This window comes from Schistocerca cancellata, chromosome 6 (genome assembly GCF_023864275.1).
Source record: "Schistocerca cancellata isolate TAMUIC-IGC-003103 chromosome 6, iqSchCanc2.1, whole genome shotgun sequence".
Taxonomy (NCBI): Eukaryota; Metazoa; Arthropoda; class Insecta; order Orthoptera; family Acrididae; genus Schistocerca; species Schistocerca cancellata.
Window position 1 is genome coordinate 104,982,411 of NC_064631.1, and position 13,936 is coordinate 104,996,346.

The 13,936-nt window shown below is 39.6% G+C and overlaps 1 protein-coding gene across 1 annotated transcript in view; it reads right to left on the bottom strand.

The window, feature by feature from the left end:
• Window positions 1–3,308: 3,308 nt before the first annotated feature.
• LOC126191416 (UDP-glycosyltransferase UGT5-like) overlaps window positions 3,309–13,936 on the bottom strand; it is a 90,875-nt gene continuing 80,247 nt past the window's right edge. The window contains exons 6-7 of the mRNA XM_049932288.1: window positions 12,347–12,566; window positions 3,309–4,147 (exon numbers count right to left, since the gene is read on the bottom strand). Of these exons, the coding sequence (XP_049788245.1) occupies window positions 3,871–4,147; window positions 12,347–12,566 (497 nt within the window). The 3' untranslated portion in view covers window positions 3,309–3,870. The remainder of the gene's footprint in view (window positions 4,148–12,346; window positions 12,567–13,936) is intronic.

Here is a 13,936-nt window from a genome sequence, read left to right on the forward strand (position 1 = left end):
TCCGAGCTTGGAATCACCACCACCTAGATTTTCGACGATTGAGCCATGACTTTACAATGAGATCAGCGTGGGAAACACGAAAAGATGAATGCCTAGTTTATTCATTATTACATGAAATGACTTTATTAACTGTGCTCTAATGACACCTGCCACATAATAACTTTGTTGTTGCCTGAAAATGCAGTATTTAGCAGCATGAACAACACCACACTCATTATTAAATTTTGACCTTTGTTGTGGTAGATATGTTAGACAGTGAAGGGGCAAGAGAAGCAATATGGCTATGAAAACTCTATGAAAAAATTTCCCAACTGGAGAGTGTTCCTTTTGTTTTTGTTGATAAAGCAAGTGCCGACCAAGCGAGGTGGCGCAGTGGTTAGCACACTGGACTCGCATTCGGGAGGATGACGGTTCAATCCCGTCTCCGGCCGTCCTGATTTAGGTTTTCCATGATTTCCCTAAATTGCTTCAGGCAAATGCCGGGATGGTTCCTTTGAAAGGGCATGGCCGATTTCCTTCCCCATTCTTCCCTCATCCAAGCTTGCGCTCCGTCTCTAATGACCTCGCTGTCGATGGGACGTTAAACACTAATCTCCCCCTCCCCCTCCCCCCCAAAGCAAGTGCCATAAAACTGGCCAAAAACTCTGAATTGCAAAAGAGATCAAAGCACATTGACATACATATGATCTACGTCTGTGAGAAAATTCAAGAAGGCCAGTTAGCTGTTGGACTTGTACCTGGCAATAAACAAATTGCAGATATTCTCACCAACATAATGCCACATGTTCAGCTTGAATATTTAAAATCATTAACTGCAATGTGGTACTATTTTTAGCAATATCATCATTTGGGGGATGTGCTGAAGTGAAATGTCTATCTTTTCTGTCTATACAATGCCCTTTGTTATTTCCTAAATACAGATGTCATGCTTTAAGAACTATTCCATGTGTGTGCTTTAAGTGGTCCCATTCTTTGAGTTTTTACAATAAGTCTATAAAGGACACTGCTTACAAAACACTTGTGCATCACATCTTACAGTGAACCCCTTGAGTGGAAGCTCACAAAAGGCTAATGATATTTACGTCATTTGAAACTGCACATATTATCTACCATCTAACCACAATATCAGCTTCTAATGGCAACAGAGGGCAGGACTGAAGGCATACAATGAGTTCAGATAAGGCTGTGGAGCATAGTTGAACTGTGTAGCTGATGAGGTGCTACAGTGTTAGTAGTGTTCATACAAAGCAGAGCAATGGCAACACTAAACAGACCAAACTTTGCATTATATCTACAACAACAGTTGCCAAAGTTAACGTTTCATCAGAAAAGAACCCAAGGAATTTTGCAGAGTGAGAAAGAATTAGCAGATCAAAGGTTAGTCTTTCTGCAAGATGAGTCAGTGGAATGTGCTATGTCATATACGCTTGACTGTGCAGACAATGTAGATGAGGAGTACAATGATGATGATGACATATGCTTAAAAAGTGAATGTGATACTGAAACAGGTGTTGTGCCAAGTAGTTTATCACCCTTGTCAGGCAGGGAGCCACAAATCCTGTCTCCCATGAAATATAGTAAAGGACAATTCTTGTACAAGGAGTGGTTACTAAACATAATTACCCACAGCATAGTAAAAAAAAATTATGAACTGATTTTGAATAAGTGCACAGCAATATGACCACATAGTGCTTAAGAAAAACTATGGATTTTCAAGGGAGAAGAAAGTGCACTTGTTACAAAAACTGGTGTTTGGCATTTCAAGGATGATAGATACAATTTACAGGATGGGCAGACCTATAACATTATGCACATATAACATTATGCACATCAAACTGCACATGATATATATTACAGTGATTTCAAGGGAAGCAGTGGGTGTTTGCATAAATTGAAACAGCGCTACAGAATCAGAAGACAGAAGATAACAAAATGTCAAACAAAGCACCAATTTGACAATGCACAGCAGACTGTGGAATTGGCCTGAAAATTTTTTAGATGAGATAAACAAACTTAACCAATTGTTCAGTAAAGAGTTTGTTTTCAGCTCTGACCAATTGGGATTTGAAGTGGAAATGCATGAGATAATAAACCCTGGGAATTAGAGGTACTGAGAGAGTTGTATCAAGTTGAACTAACATCAAAGCCTTAACAAATTTAAATACAATTATGGTAACTGTTCATCTGGATGCTAAATTGGCTGGAAAGTTATTTATTGTGCTGCAAGTAGTTGGAGATGCCTTGCCTCCTATGATTGTTTCTTGTGTATGTGATATTGCAAAGGCAGAAGGGAATATTTATGTCACAGCAAACAAGACTGGGAAAATGGGTGTAGGAGAACTACAACTATGGTATGAACACTGCTTTTCGCCAAGAGCTAGTCAAAATAATTTGCTTTTGCTTGATTCCTCGATTCCTGGTCTGTGTACAAAAATCATTCTCCTTTAGAGCAAACTATCCCTTCTGAAAAATGTGTGACACTGCAATCCACACCACTTGGAACAACTGGCCAAATACACTCTCTGGATCTTTGTTTTTTTCCATGTGTGTAAAATATATTACCACACTATCTGCAGCTACACCAGTTGGAGCTTATGCTCCATGACAGACTGTGTCGCATTCTGTCTGATGCCATCAGTTGTCTTCACCCTGTTACACCAATATATGCATTCTTTAAGGGTGGATACGTAGCTGAACATCTTGCACTGTTTGCGCCTCCCAAGTAGTTCACCTTTGATCTTGATGGTGTGAACCTTTGTGATCACTGTGATGTGCCATTTTTCATTCAGTGTTCATGGTGCAAGTTAATAGTTTATTTTGAACATTTCTTGAATGACGGTAATGTCCATTTTGTGAAGTGTAATACATACATCTCACAGATGGTTGATCTCTGCATCTCCCAGACACTCATTTTCCTTCGCCGTCCTGATGCTCACATCGAGTCGTTAGGAACTAATATTTTTCCTGTCATAATTGTCAACACAACACTTTTAAATGAACCTTACTAAACACTGAACTTGCGACCTTGCACTCAAGGAGTTGTTAGAATATTTCTCATGTGTGGGACCCGTAAGAAAGAGGAATAACAGAGGATATTAAAATTATATAAAAAAGAGCAGCACAAATAGTCAAAGGTATGTTTGACTCCTAAGAGAATTCCACAGAAATGCTGAAACATCTGAACTGGTATAAACTTGACGATAGATGCCAGTTATCCCATGAAAGTCTATTTACAAAGTTTCGAGAACCAGTATGAATTTAGGAATAGACTTTAGCTCCCTATGTATCTCCCATGTTGACTCTGACAAGACAAGATTTCACTAATCACAGCATTCACAGAAGCATTTAAGCATTCAACCCTCCTACACCCCATATGGTATTGGAATGGCCAGTGAGATAGGTATCTGATGAATTTGGCATTAACAAGGCTAGTGCTCATGCCATCATTCACAAGGATAGGGTAAGTGGAGGATGTGACAAGTAGAAGACATCACAACTGGTAACTGCTAGAGATTTCATTGCCTCATGTATCTGTAGAATCGTCTTTCCTGCAAATCATCATAACACAGGGTGAGGCTTGGTACAACCAGTTCCATTCAAAGCTGGGTTGGTCATCACAGTAGTCTCAGTACACAGCTCTTGCATCACATTTCAATGGATATCGAATACCTGACATTGATGCTACACTCAATGCCAGATGAAACCTTTCCAGAGTTTCCACCAGAGGAGTAACTGATGCTGAAAGTTTTATTTACTAAGATGCCTTTCATTAAATAGAAAATGCTTTTGGAGATGTTGGGAAGGCTGTTCCCATATTCCTTGGTAAAGAAGATAGCGATCTGCTGAAAGTGTCGAGACAAATTTCACTGATCAGTTAGTTTTAACTTTCTGTTTTTGGCTGAAATTGCGTTTAAGGCATGATGTGAGTTGGCAGAAGATAAGGCACAGAGTCAGTGCCACTGCCACCAGGAAGGTGGCAACATCTAGAAGCAGGAGCTGGTACCAGGTGAGGTCAAGGGCGGCGGACCTGAGATGTGGTGCCCCCTGGTGGCTCAGCACGTACTCCACCCAGTAGACCGCCTCCTCCAGTGGCGGCCGAGGGCGGTCGCGGAACAGCAGGGACAGGTGCTTCGCCTGCTCCTGATACCTGCACACAGTGAGCAACTGATGTGGCATGAAATGGAGCTTACTTAACATCACTGATGAACTAAGTGACTCCTATTCACAAATACATATTCATATTTTTAAGTGTGTTGTTTTACTTCCACATAACACATGAAGGTAAGGTACTATAATAATATGGTACCAGAAATGTAAATGAAAAATGTATGAGACAGTAATACAGAATATCTGCATTATTTGTATTGTTTAATATATTTTTGTATCGATTTTTTTACACGTTTCTTGTGTAACATAGAAATGTACACTGTGAAACACCATTGAAGGATCACAATTTAGAAATGCTGCAATTGCTTCTTGTTGTGACACATAAGTTTGAAATTTGGCTCAAAAGTGTCTACAATCTTCCTCTGCAATGGTGCAAAAGTGTGGCACCGTGTAATGTTACCCTCAGGCCCAGCGATGCCGCAGACGGATAGGTGTCGACACTGCGTAAATGTGGCCGTATGATTTCCTAGGAGATTCAGCATTTTCTCTAAAGAAATATCTCATGAGGCCTTTCCTGAAATGTTAGTGATTGTAGATGATGCTAAAGACACATGCAGCAACCAATTATCTTGGAAAAAAATAGTGGTAGAATGTGCTTTTGAGTCTACATAGTGGTTCTGTGATGATGCTACAAACTTTCAAGAATAGTGGGAAAGAGTAACTGTATCTATTTGAGGCAATAGACCCTGGTCGAGAAACGACTGAGTCAAAAGTTATAAGAGAAAATCGTTCTGGCAACTCTGACAGTGGACTTCTTCTATCCAAGGTCCTTGCTTTCCTATTTTGGGAGGAGGTACTATTGACTGAAACAACAAAACCATTCCCAGTAAACAAGGGCTCTAAAATGCTTACCTTAGGAGCTATGAGAACTTATTCAGTAGAAGAGGTTTCACAGCCGTGAAGGTGAACAAGCGGTCATAGGTCTTAGGACATGCATCTCAGACCCAATGTTTACTAGACATATTTTTCTTCTTTTGGCCCACACTAACACCTTGCAAAATATGGAAGTAGAAGAGGTCCACAGTCAGAAGTATGAGCACAATTTTCACTTGTAACTTTTGACTCAGTCATTCCTGGTCCAGGGTCTCTTACCTCAAACTGAGACGTATACCCTTCTCTGTCATGCCTGAAAGCTTGTGACATCATCACGGTATCATCCTTTATAACATCTAAAATTGAAATTTTGCTAATCAATAAATGAGACCAACACTGCAATTTTTTCCAGGATTTATACCAAAATATATCAAAAACTGCACAACAATTTACAAAACAGATATAATGTTTCATCGTGAGCAGTCTTGAAGGTGAGGGAAAAATTTTAAATTGTATTCTGAACCAAATACTATACAAAGATTGCAAAATGTGATTATTAATAAATCTGTTGTGTGTACTTTGGAAACTCGCACGCTTTCTCATATGATATTAAAAGGTATTATAATTTTTATTTCTCTTGTCTTTACTTCATAGATATGTGCTTCTGTGTATGAGATGGGCGACCATGTGGAATTGGCACTTTATGAATTGTAGAAAGTCTTGGTCGCAGTTTAATTTATTGATGTGCTTTGATACATCATCATCATCATCATCATCATCATCATCATCATAGCTTAGCTGTGTTAAAACGGAAAGGAAGAGTTACAATATGAAAAGCCGCAGAGCTATTACACTGATCAGCCAGAACATTAAGACTACCGACCTACTACTGATATAAACATGTACAGGCGATAGCAAGTCACCTGGCGAGGAATGACTGCTACTCAGACACACACATGGTGCATGCGGTATCAGTGTGTAGAATGGGGAAGGCGAATGATCTATCTGAGACTGACCAAGGGCAGACTGTGATGGCGTGGAGGCTTGGCATGAGCATCTGGGAAGCTGCACGACTTGTTGGGTGCTTGAGGAGTGCTGTGGTGAGTGAATTAAACACATGGCAAAACCGAGCTGAAACCACAACAAGACATTGTGCGGTTGGACAGCCACCACTCATTATAGATGGTGGATGTCACAGACTGGTAAGACAGGACAGGGGCGAACTGTGGTGGAACTAACATCACACTTTATTGCTAGGCATAGCACAAACATGTCTGAACTAAAGTGCACCAAACACTCCTAATGATTGACTTCCATAGCCCACGACCAATGCACATGTCAATGTTAACACCACGGCATCAGTAACTACACTGAAATGGGCACCTGACCAAAGGCAAAAGATGTTGGTGCAATGGCAGAGTGCTACACAATCTGATGAATTCTGATACTTTCTTCACGATGCCTAAAGGAGGGCGTGAATCCGTTGTCTTCCAGAAGAATAGCTCCTTGACACCTGTACTACAGGATGGAGACAAGCACGTGGCAGCTCCATTACGCTCTGGGGAACATTCACATGGACATGCACGGTTCCAGTGGAGCTCGAGCAAAGTACCATGATGGCCGAGGAGTGTCAATATTAAAAATATTCCATGCCCCTAGGTGTCAGTCACCCTTACAAATTTTTTTATGGGCACTCTTGCACATAAGTTATTGAAAACAGCCAATACATGTATGAAGTCTAGTGCCAAACTGTACATACAGATAAGCAGTGGCATGGAAAACAACTGCCATCAGCAGATGGCATTGGCAACTAATACAGTGCATAAATGATTATCAAAAAATATAACCAACAGGAGATCATCCACTGAGGATTGATTTGAAAACCATGTAAGAATCATACAGGCATAGTATTTTAAAAATCTATGTGATAGAGAGAATAACTATAAGTAATATAATAAAATATGCAGATTTCATATGGAATGTTAGCTGCTGCAGTTACTAAACATAGAGCAAGTATCAATAAGATTAAATTATAACAACGTGAAAGACATGAAATACATAAGCAATACAATTTATGTTCATAAATGACTACACTGTGAGTGTAGAATGCAACAGAGCTTCATACAAATCATCTTATTGATACTTTCCCTGTGTTAAGTAATTGTAGCAACTATGATTTCGTATGAAATCTGTATATTTTGTTGAATTGTGGTATTTATTGCGATCCTGTGCTCCACACAATTTTTTAAAACAGTATGTCTGCATGATTCTTGTGTGGTTTACAAATTGTGTAGTACGTAATCGATGTTTAGTGTATGTATCTCTTGTTGGTTATATTGTTTGTTAGTCATTGATGTGCCGTATAAGTTGCCAACACCATCTGATGATGGCACTTGTTTTACTCACCCCTACTGGTCTCTATGTACAGTCTGGCACTATGCTTTGCACTCATATGGACTGTTTTCATTACCTTATTTGCCCACTCTCGGCTCAATCTTGTATTTCTTTGTAAGTACTGACCATTGTGCATTAATTGTTTTGTGGGATTTCATATTGTAATTCTTACTTTTTTTTAACATGGCTATGTTCCAATGATGATGTACCAAAATACGTCAATAAATTAAATTGCTACCAAGACTTTCCACATTTAATTAAGTGCCAATTTTATTTCTCTTGGTCCGCAATATAAACGTTCTTGAATAGCTGTGACTAGAATTTCAGACACTTGAACAAAAGGCTGCAAAATGTGTCCACTTCACGTGGAAGTATCAAACTGAAGGATTGCATCTGCTTCGTTGCATCGCACTGTAATGGGATGTCCTCCTCTAGCATCACATTTCCTCAACAGTAGTAGTCGATACTAGTAATATTTTTCTAATTTTGGACAAGTCAGTATTATCTCAGCTGTTTTTCTGAAAAATATCATATAATTTTATACACAATATGTTATATTTCAAACTAAAATTTATGAATAGGAATTGTTTTTTGGATGTTATAATTGATGGTTCAAATGGCTCTGAGCACTATGGGACTTAACATCTGTGGTCAACAGTCCCCTAGAACTTAGAACTACTTAAACCTAACTAACCTAAGGACATCACACACATCCATGCCTGAGGTAGGATTCGAACCTGCGACCGTAGCAGTCGCGCGGTTCCGGACTGAGCGCCTTAACCGCGAGACCACCGCAGCCGGCTTATAATTGATAAATACTGGTTCTGAATATACAGTTAAAATTATTATTTTTTTTTTAGAAATATTTGAAATTATGAATTATTTGGCACACTTAAAATTTTTGTTATTAATTACACAATCTAGTACCGTTTATTATGTTTATTTCTGGATTCATTTATAAAATAATAATCAAAACTAATATAAATTCATTTGTCAAGAAAAACTGTAAACCATTTGGAATATTGTTATTACTACAAAGTGAAGTACAGTGAAACCTCTTTATAACGTTCCTCCATATAACGTTTTCCTCTACGTTACATCCATTTTATTCGGTCCCGACTAACAGCCCATATAAACTATGTTAAATTTTCCTCTTTACTGCATTTCCTCTATATTACAATTTCCTCCATGTAATGCTCATATTTTTGGCACCCTGGTCAATTATTTACCTCTTTATAACATTTAAGTGACTGAATGTAGTCGCATCATTTTCCGTTCTGTGGATTCACAGTTGGCACCAGCTTGGAAAGCCCGCACTCAGAGTGTTTCATATGTCAGCGGCAGAACCTGGTCATGTGATACGTGATGCACATTCTGCTTGTGCTGCTGTTTGTGGACAGATGTGTGGCACATTCATTCACCAGACGTATCCTTTCTGAGAAATGTGAAAGTATTTTACAGGCAATGAATTTAATTATGTACTTGTGGAGGGAACTGTTTCACAAAAGCAGGATTCTGTGAAAATGAGATGGCAGCTCCTGTGAAAGATGTTGCAAGAGTTTCTGGAATTAATAGGCTGTGATTCTGTCACTTTTGAGGACTTTGTGGTTGTGGATGACAAGGTGGCAACCACAGGAGTACAAAGTATTGAGGAGCTGACTGCAGAGAGAAGCTTGGAGAATAATAGTGTAGTGAAAGTGACAGTGACAAGGAAGATGACCCTGTGCCCTCATATACTAAGGCAGCTGAAGGCTTTGAAACATTCAGGAGATACATGATGGCCCACAGACTTGAAGACGGAACAGTAGTTCAACTTGCTCATTTGGCCATAGAGTCTAGGAGAAATAGAAAACAAACATGCTTACTTGAATATTCTAAAAATCATAGGTATGTGATTTTCAGATTACCTAGATTCCTAGAGTTTTGTTTAAATTTAAGTTCCATTTCATAATTTAATTATTAAAGTAATTTTTTTGTAACTAATTCTTTTTTAATCTGTACCATTTACTGTGTTTTTATGTAATATGTTCAGTATATCATAAACAAAATTTGGCTCATATTCTATAATTGGGTCAACTGAAGAACGGGATACCACCTGTCAGCTTTGGACAATGATGTCATATCTTAAGAACCTGTTATAACTTTTTACAGTACAAACTGATCCATTTCCTTTCACCCATCCACCTACCGGGCCCCATGTTTTAATTACAAAAAGCTAATCATTTGATACATTGATCATTTGCAATGAATATCATATTACAGTGTTGTGAAAATTTAAAATGTCATCTATGGCACTATTCGTCAAAGCTGATTAGTGGTATCCCAATCTTCAGTAATGCCCTATAATTATTATTTGGAAGCCTTCCTCTTTATAGTGTTTTCCTCTATACAGAGCTCAGAATTTGTGGTTCCTTGAAAAACGTTATATAGGGGTTTCACTGTAGTAGTAAACATGCTTCTGATGTGATTGGATGTATTTTTGTATTTAAGGAAAACAATGGAATTTTGGCTTTGTTAATGGGAAAAATCAAAAGACTGTGTGGTATACTAAAATGTGACAAAATAAATTAACGTAAAAACAAAAATTTTGCTGCAACCATCTTCAAAATTATTTAGATCAATTCAACCATGAGGACCTGAAATACGATAATTTCAGCTTCAAGAATCAGACCCCTAGGCAAGAAGAGCTGTAGCAAACTCTACAAGAAAAGAAGACTAAACTAAAAAGTTTATTGTAATCTTACTCTTCTCAAATCTTCAGAAATGACTTTGCACACTGTGGACAACAGCTGCAACTAAGAAGGAGGGGGTAGATTACAGCGCTTTGCCCGATGCCCCATGCGTTTGCGCTCACATGGGAGACAACTCAACCATTGGCCACTGATAATTCTGTGTGGTCGTCATGCCGCACCTCATTCGCAACAGTTTGTTCACACAGGACAGTGTGTTATCAGTTCCCAAAGTATTCATGCAAACCGCAGCCGTGGTTAACTTTAGTGAAATGGCCATATTTTGTACCAGTGAAGAAGTATACGAGAAGGATAGAAGTGAAGCAGGGCAGAATTATTCAGAAACACATAACAAATGTGGATCTTCTAATGTAAGATGCGCTTAAGCTTAACATACACAATAAATCATTTTCATCGTAGAGATCGGCCTACATTATATAAGCTTTGCATGACACTATGTGACACTGAACTTTTAAAGGCAGCTAATCATCATTGCAAGTGGTTCTGCAGAGCCTCGGTTTTAAATAGAAAAATACTTCAGTCCATAAAACATTTCCTGTGACGTGTGTAACATACAACAGCATCAACCACCACTACTCATTAGTTGTTAACATGTTAGATCATGTAGCTATTGTGAGGACAGTGTCAGATAACCAATGAAACTGAGAAATTACAGTTTTATTTTATCTGTCTTGAGTTTGCTTGTAGAAGTTAGCTTTAATTTCTATGAACAAAGTGAGTATGATTAATAGCTCTGCCGCAAGGTGCTAACTGCTGTTTTCTCAAGATACATTGCACATCATGAGGTTGTGTTTAGGTTAGGATACGAATTTAAATTCGTGCAACAAAATGTGTTATTTGCCGCAGTTCACTCATTGGTCAGCTGTCAACAGAGCATATGGCATTCCCTCCATGCCTCATGGTGGCTGGTTGCAACATTACTCCACATTACACATAACTCTGGACTCGCATTCGGGAGGACGACGGTTCAATCCCGCGTCCGGCCATCCTGATTTAGGTTTTCCGTGATTTCCCTAAATCACTCCAGGCAAATGCCGGGATGGTTCCTTTGAAAGGGCACGGCCAACTTCCTTCTCCGTCCTTGATGAGACCGATGACCTCGCTGTTTGGTCTTCCCCCAAACCAACCAACCAACACATAACTGCACTTGTCAAATGACATACCTTGTTGGTGTGTCGCCTATTGCCCAGTTGCAGCTGATGTGGCAACATTGCAGCGGCAAGCGACAGGCATCAACTAACAGGTAATAACTGTAATCAGACTATAGTACTGAATTGGTAGAAGGGGCAAAAATTGAAAGGCTTCAGCTGATATTCATTTGTTTGTGCCTGCAGCCAACGTTACCTAGCTTAGAGTACTGTTTGAGGAAGTTCCATATTGGTACAACAATTCTAATTTTCACTGGAGACAGCAATCGGTTTCATTTTCAAAACAAATAAAACCTTAGTTCTAAATAATATAATTACTCTGAAACTGGTAATCTGATTCTGAAGAGTAAAACACCTTGGAATTTGTACATTTTACAACTACGATAGTGGCAGCAGAAATTACTGTAGTTTCTTTTGTGAAAGTAAAGTTGATACCAATATCTCTGTAATTTATATAACTATGAAATGACAGTGCATGTCAGAATGAAATTTTCACTCTACACGGAACTGATACGAAACCTCCTGGCAGATTAAAACTGTGCACTGGACCGAGACTCGAACTTCAGACCTCTGCCTTTCCTGGGCAAGTGCTCTACAATGTGAGATATCCAAGCACAACTCACAGCCCATCCTCACAGCTTTAATTCTGCCAGTACCTTGTCTCATTCCTTTGAAACTCCTCAGTCTGGCACACAGTTTTAATCTGCCAGGAAGTCTCACGTTAAAAGTCATTTGGTAAGGATTTTTTCACAGTTTTTTAGGTGAAAACAGACTCTCGACATCTTAACTGGTTCCAGAAATAGTTGAAGTGAACAGCTTACCTGAATCACAGTTGCATGATCTCATCCATTTGTGAATTAAGAGAAGTTCCCTTTCCAGTCTTGTGAGATCACCTCTGAGATAGTGCTAACATCAAGGTGAGGTAATTTAGTGTAATAGGAAAGGGCTTCCACCATACAAAAATTCTCAAAAGTTTGAAGAATATTTGAGATAGGCCAACACTGTGTGATGAAGGTCGGTGAGAGTGTAGGACACAGTGGATGTTTCAGATGCAGAACGGGCTGGCGGCTTTACCTGGTGTCGTTGATGAGAGCATCGAGCGCGGCCCTCAGCGTCTGTGTGGTGAGGTCCTCAAACTGCAGGCAGATTCCGCCGCCCGAGGCAGCGACCCTCTCTGCGTTGAGGTACTGGTCGGCAAACAGAGGCACCACCAGCATTGGTACACCTGCCATCACAGCCTCCTGGATGCCCATCAGTCCACCGTGCGTTATGAGGACATGCAGGTTTGGGTGGTCTGAAACCGAGAGTGACTCATTTTTGTGACCACTCCCCCCTTGAATGGGAAGTACTCTGACCACTCCACATCTTCTACAATGTAGTGACACATTTCTGAATAGAATAGATATCCTGACAGCAAATTTGTCCCACCCCAACTAAAACACAAACAGTTCCATACCGCCACACATATATATCACAAAAAGTGCCAAGAGGAGGAAAGGAACGCATGCCTAAGTCTCTGCAAACACCACTCAGGGCACAGAATGCCGTAAGGAACATCAGGGTGCACATGGATACATATAGGGTTGTTCTAATTGAACTTTGGCTACTTGAAAAGGCCCCTGTGAAAAACGAGAGGTCACAGGACAACGGAACTTCCTGGAAACATTTGTAAGTTCATGCAGAAAAGAAATTACGAATGAAACACTGAACGAAACAAGTTTTAATTTCCACATGATAGGGTATCATTTTTTAATAGCATGTTAACATTCCATAATACAAACGTTGCTCACTGTGACGACCATCTGCATCCATGTCATCCTGGAACCGCATTAGAGATTGCTCTGTTGTTGACCATAACATTTCAGGTGGGGTTTTGGCTACCTCCCTCTCTATTCTCATCTTCAACATCCAGCATTCTCAGCCATGGCAACAGGAAATTCTTCAAGAAGTTTTTCGGAAAGAAGGTTTTAGGAAGCAGCGGTCATGCAAGACACAGCTGGCTCTCTTTGTGCATGATATACAACAGGCTCTAGATACCGGCTTCCAGGTTGATGCCATATTTCTCGACTTTCAAAAGGTGTTCGACTCAGTTCTGCACTATCGCTTGCTCCAAAAACTGAGCGCTTACGGTCTATATGATGACATATGTGATTGGATAGAAAGTTTTCTAACAGACAGAGAGCAGTATGTCATCCTGAATGGGGTGACTTCAACAGAAACAAGCGTAACTTCAGGTGTGCCCCAGGGCAGCGTAATATGTCCGCTGCTTTTTACGATTTACATAAACAATCTGGTTGATGGTATTGACAGTGGCATTAGACTGTTTGACTATGATGCTGTAGTCTACAGGAAAGTAGTATCACATGAAAGTTGTGAATGAATCAATGAGGATTTGCAGAAAATAAATGAGTGGTCTAATGACTGGCAATTATCTCTCAATATTAGTAAATGTAACCTACTGAGTCTAACAAGATGAAGATCCCCATTAATGTACAAGTACAAAATAAATGCCCAGCCTTTGGAAGCGGTAACATCCATCAACTATCTAGGTGTGACTGTTCGAAATGATCTCAAATGGAAGGATCAGATTACACAAGTAACGGGCAAGGCAAGCTCTAGATTGCAGTTTATTTGGCAGAATCCTGAATCGATGCAGTCATTCAA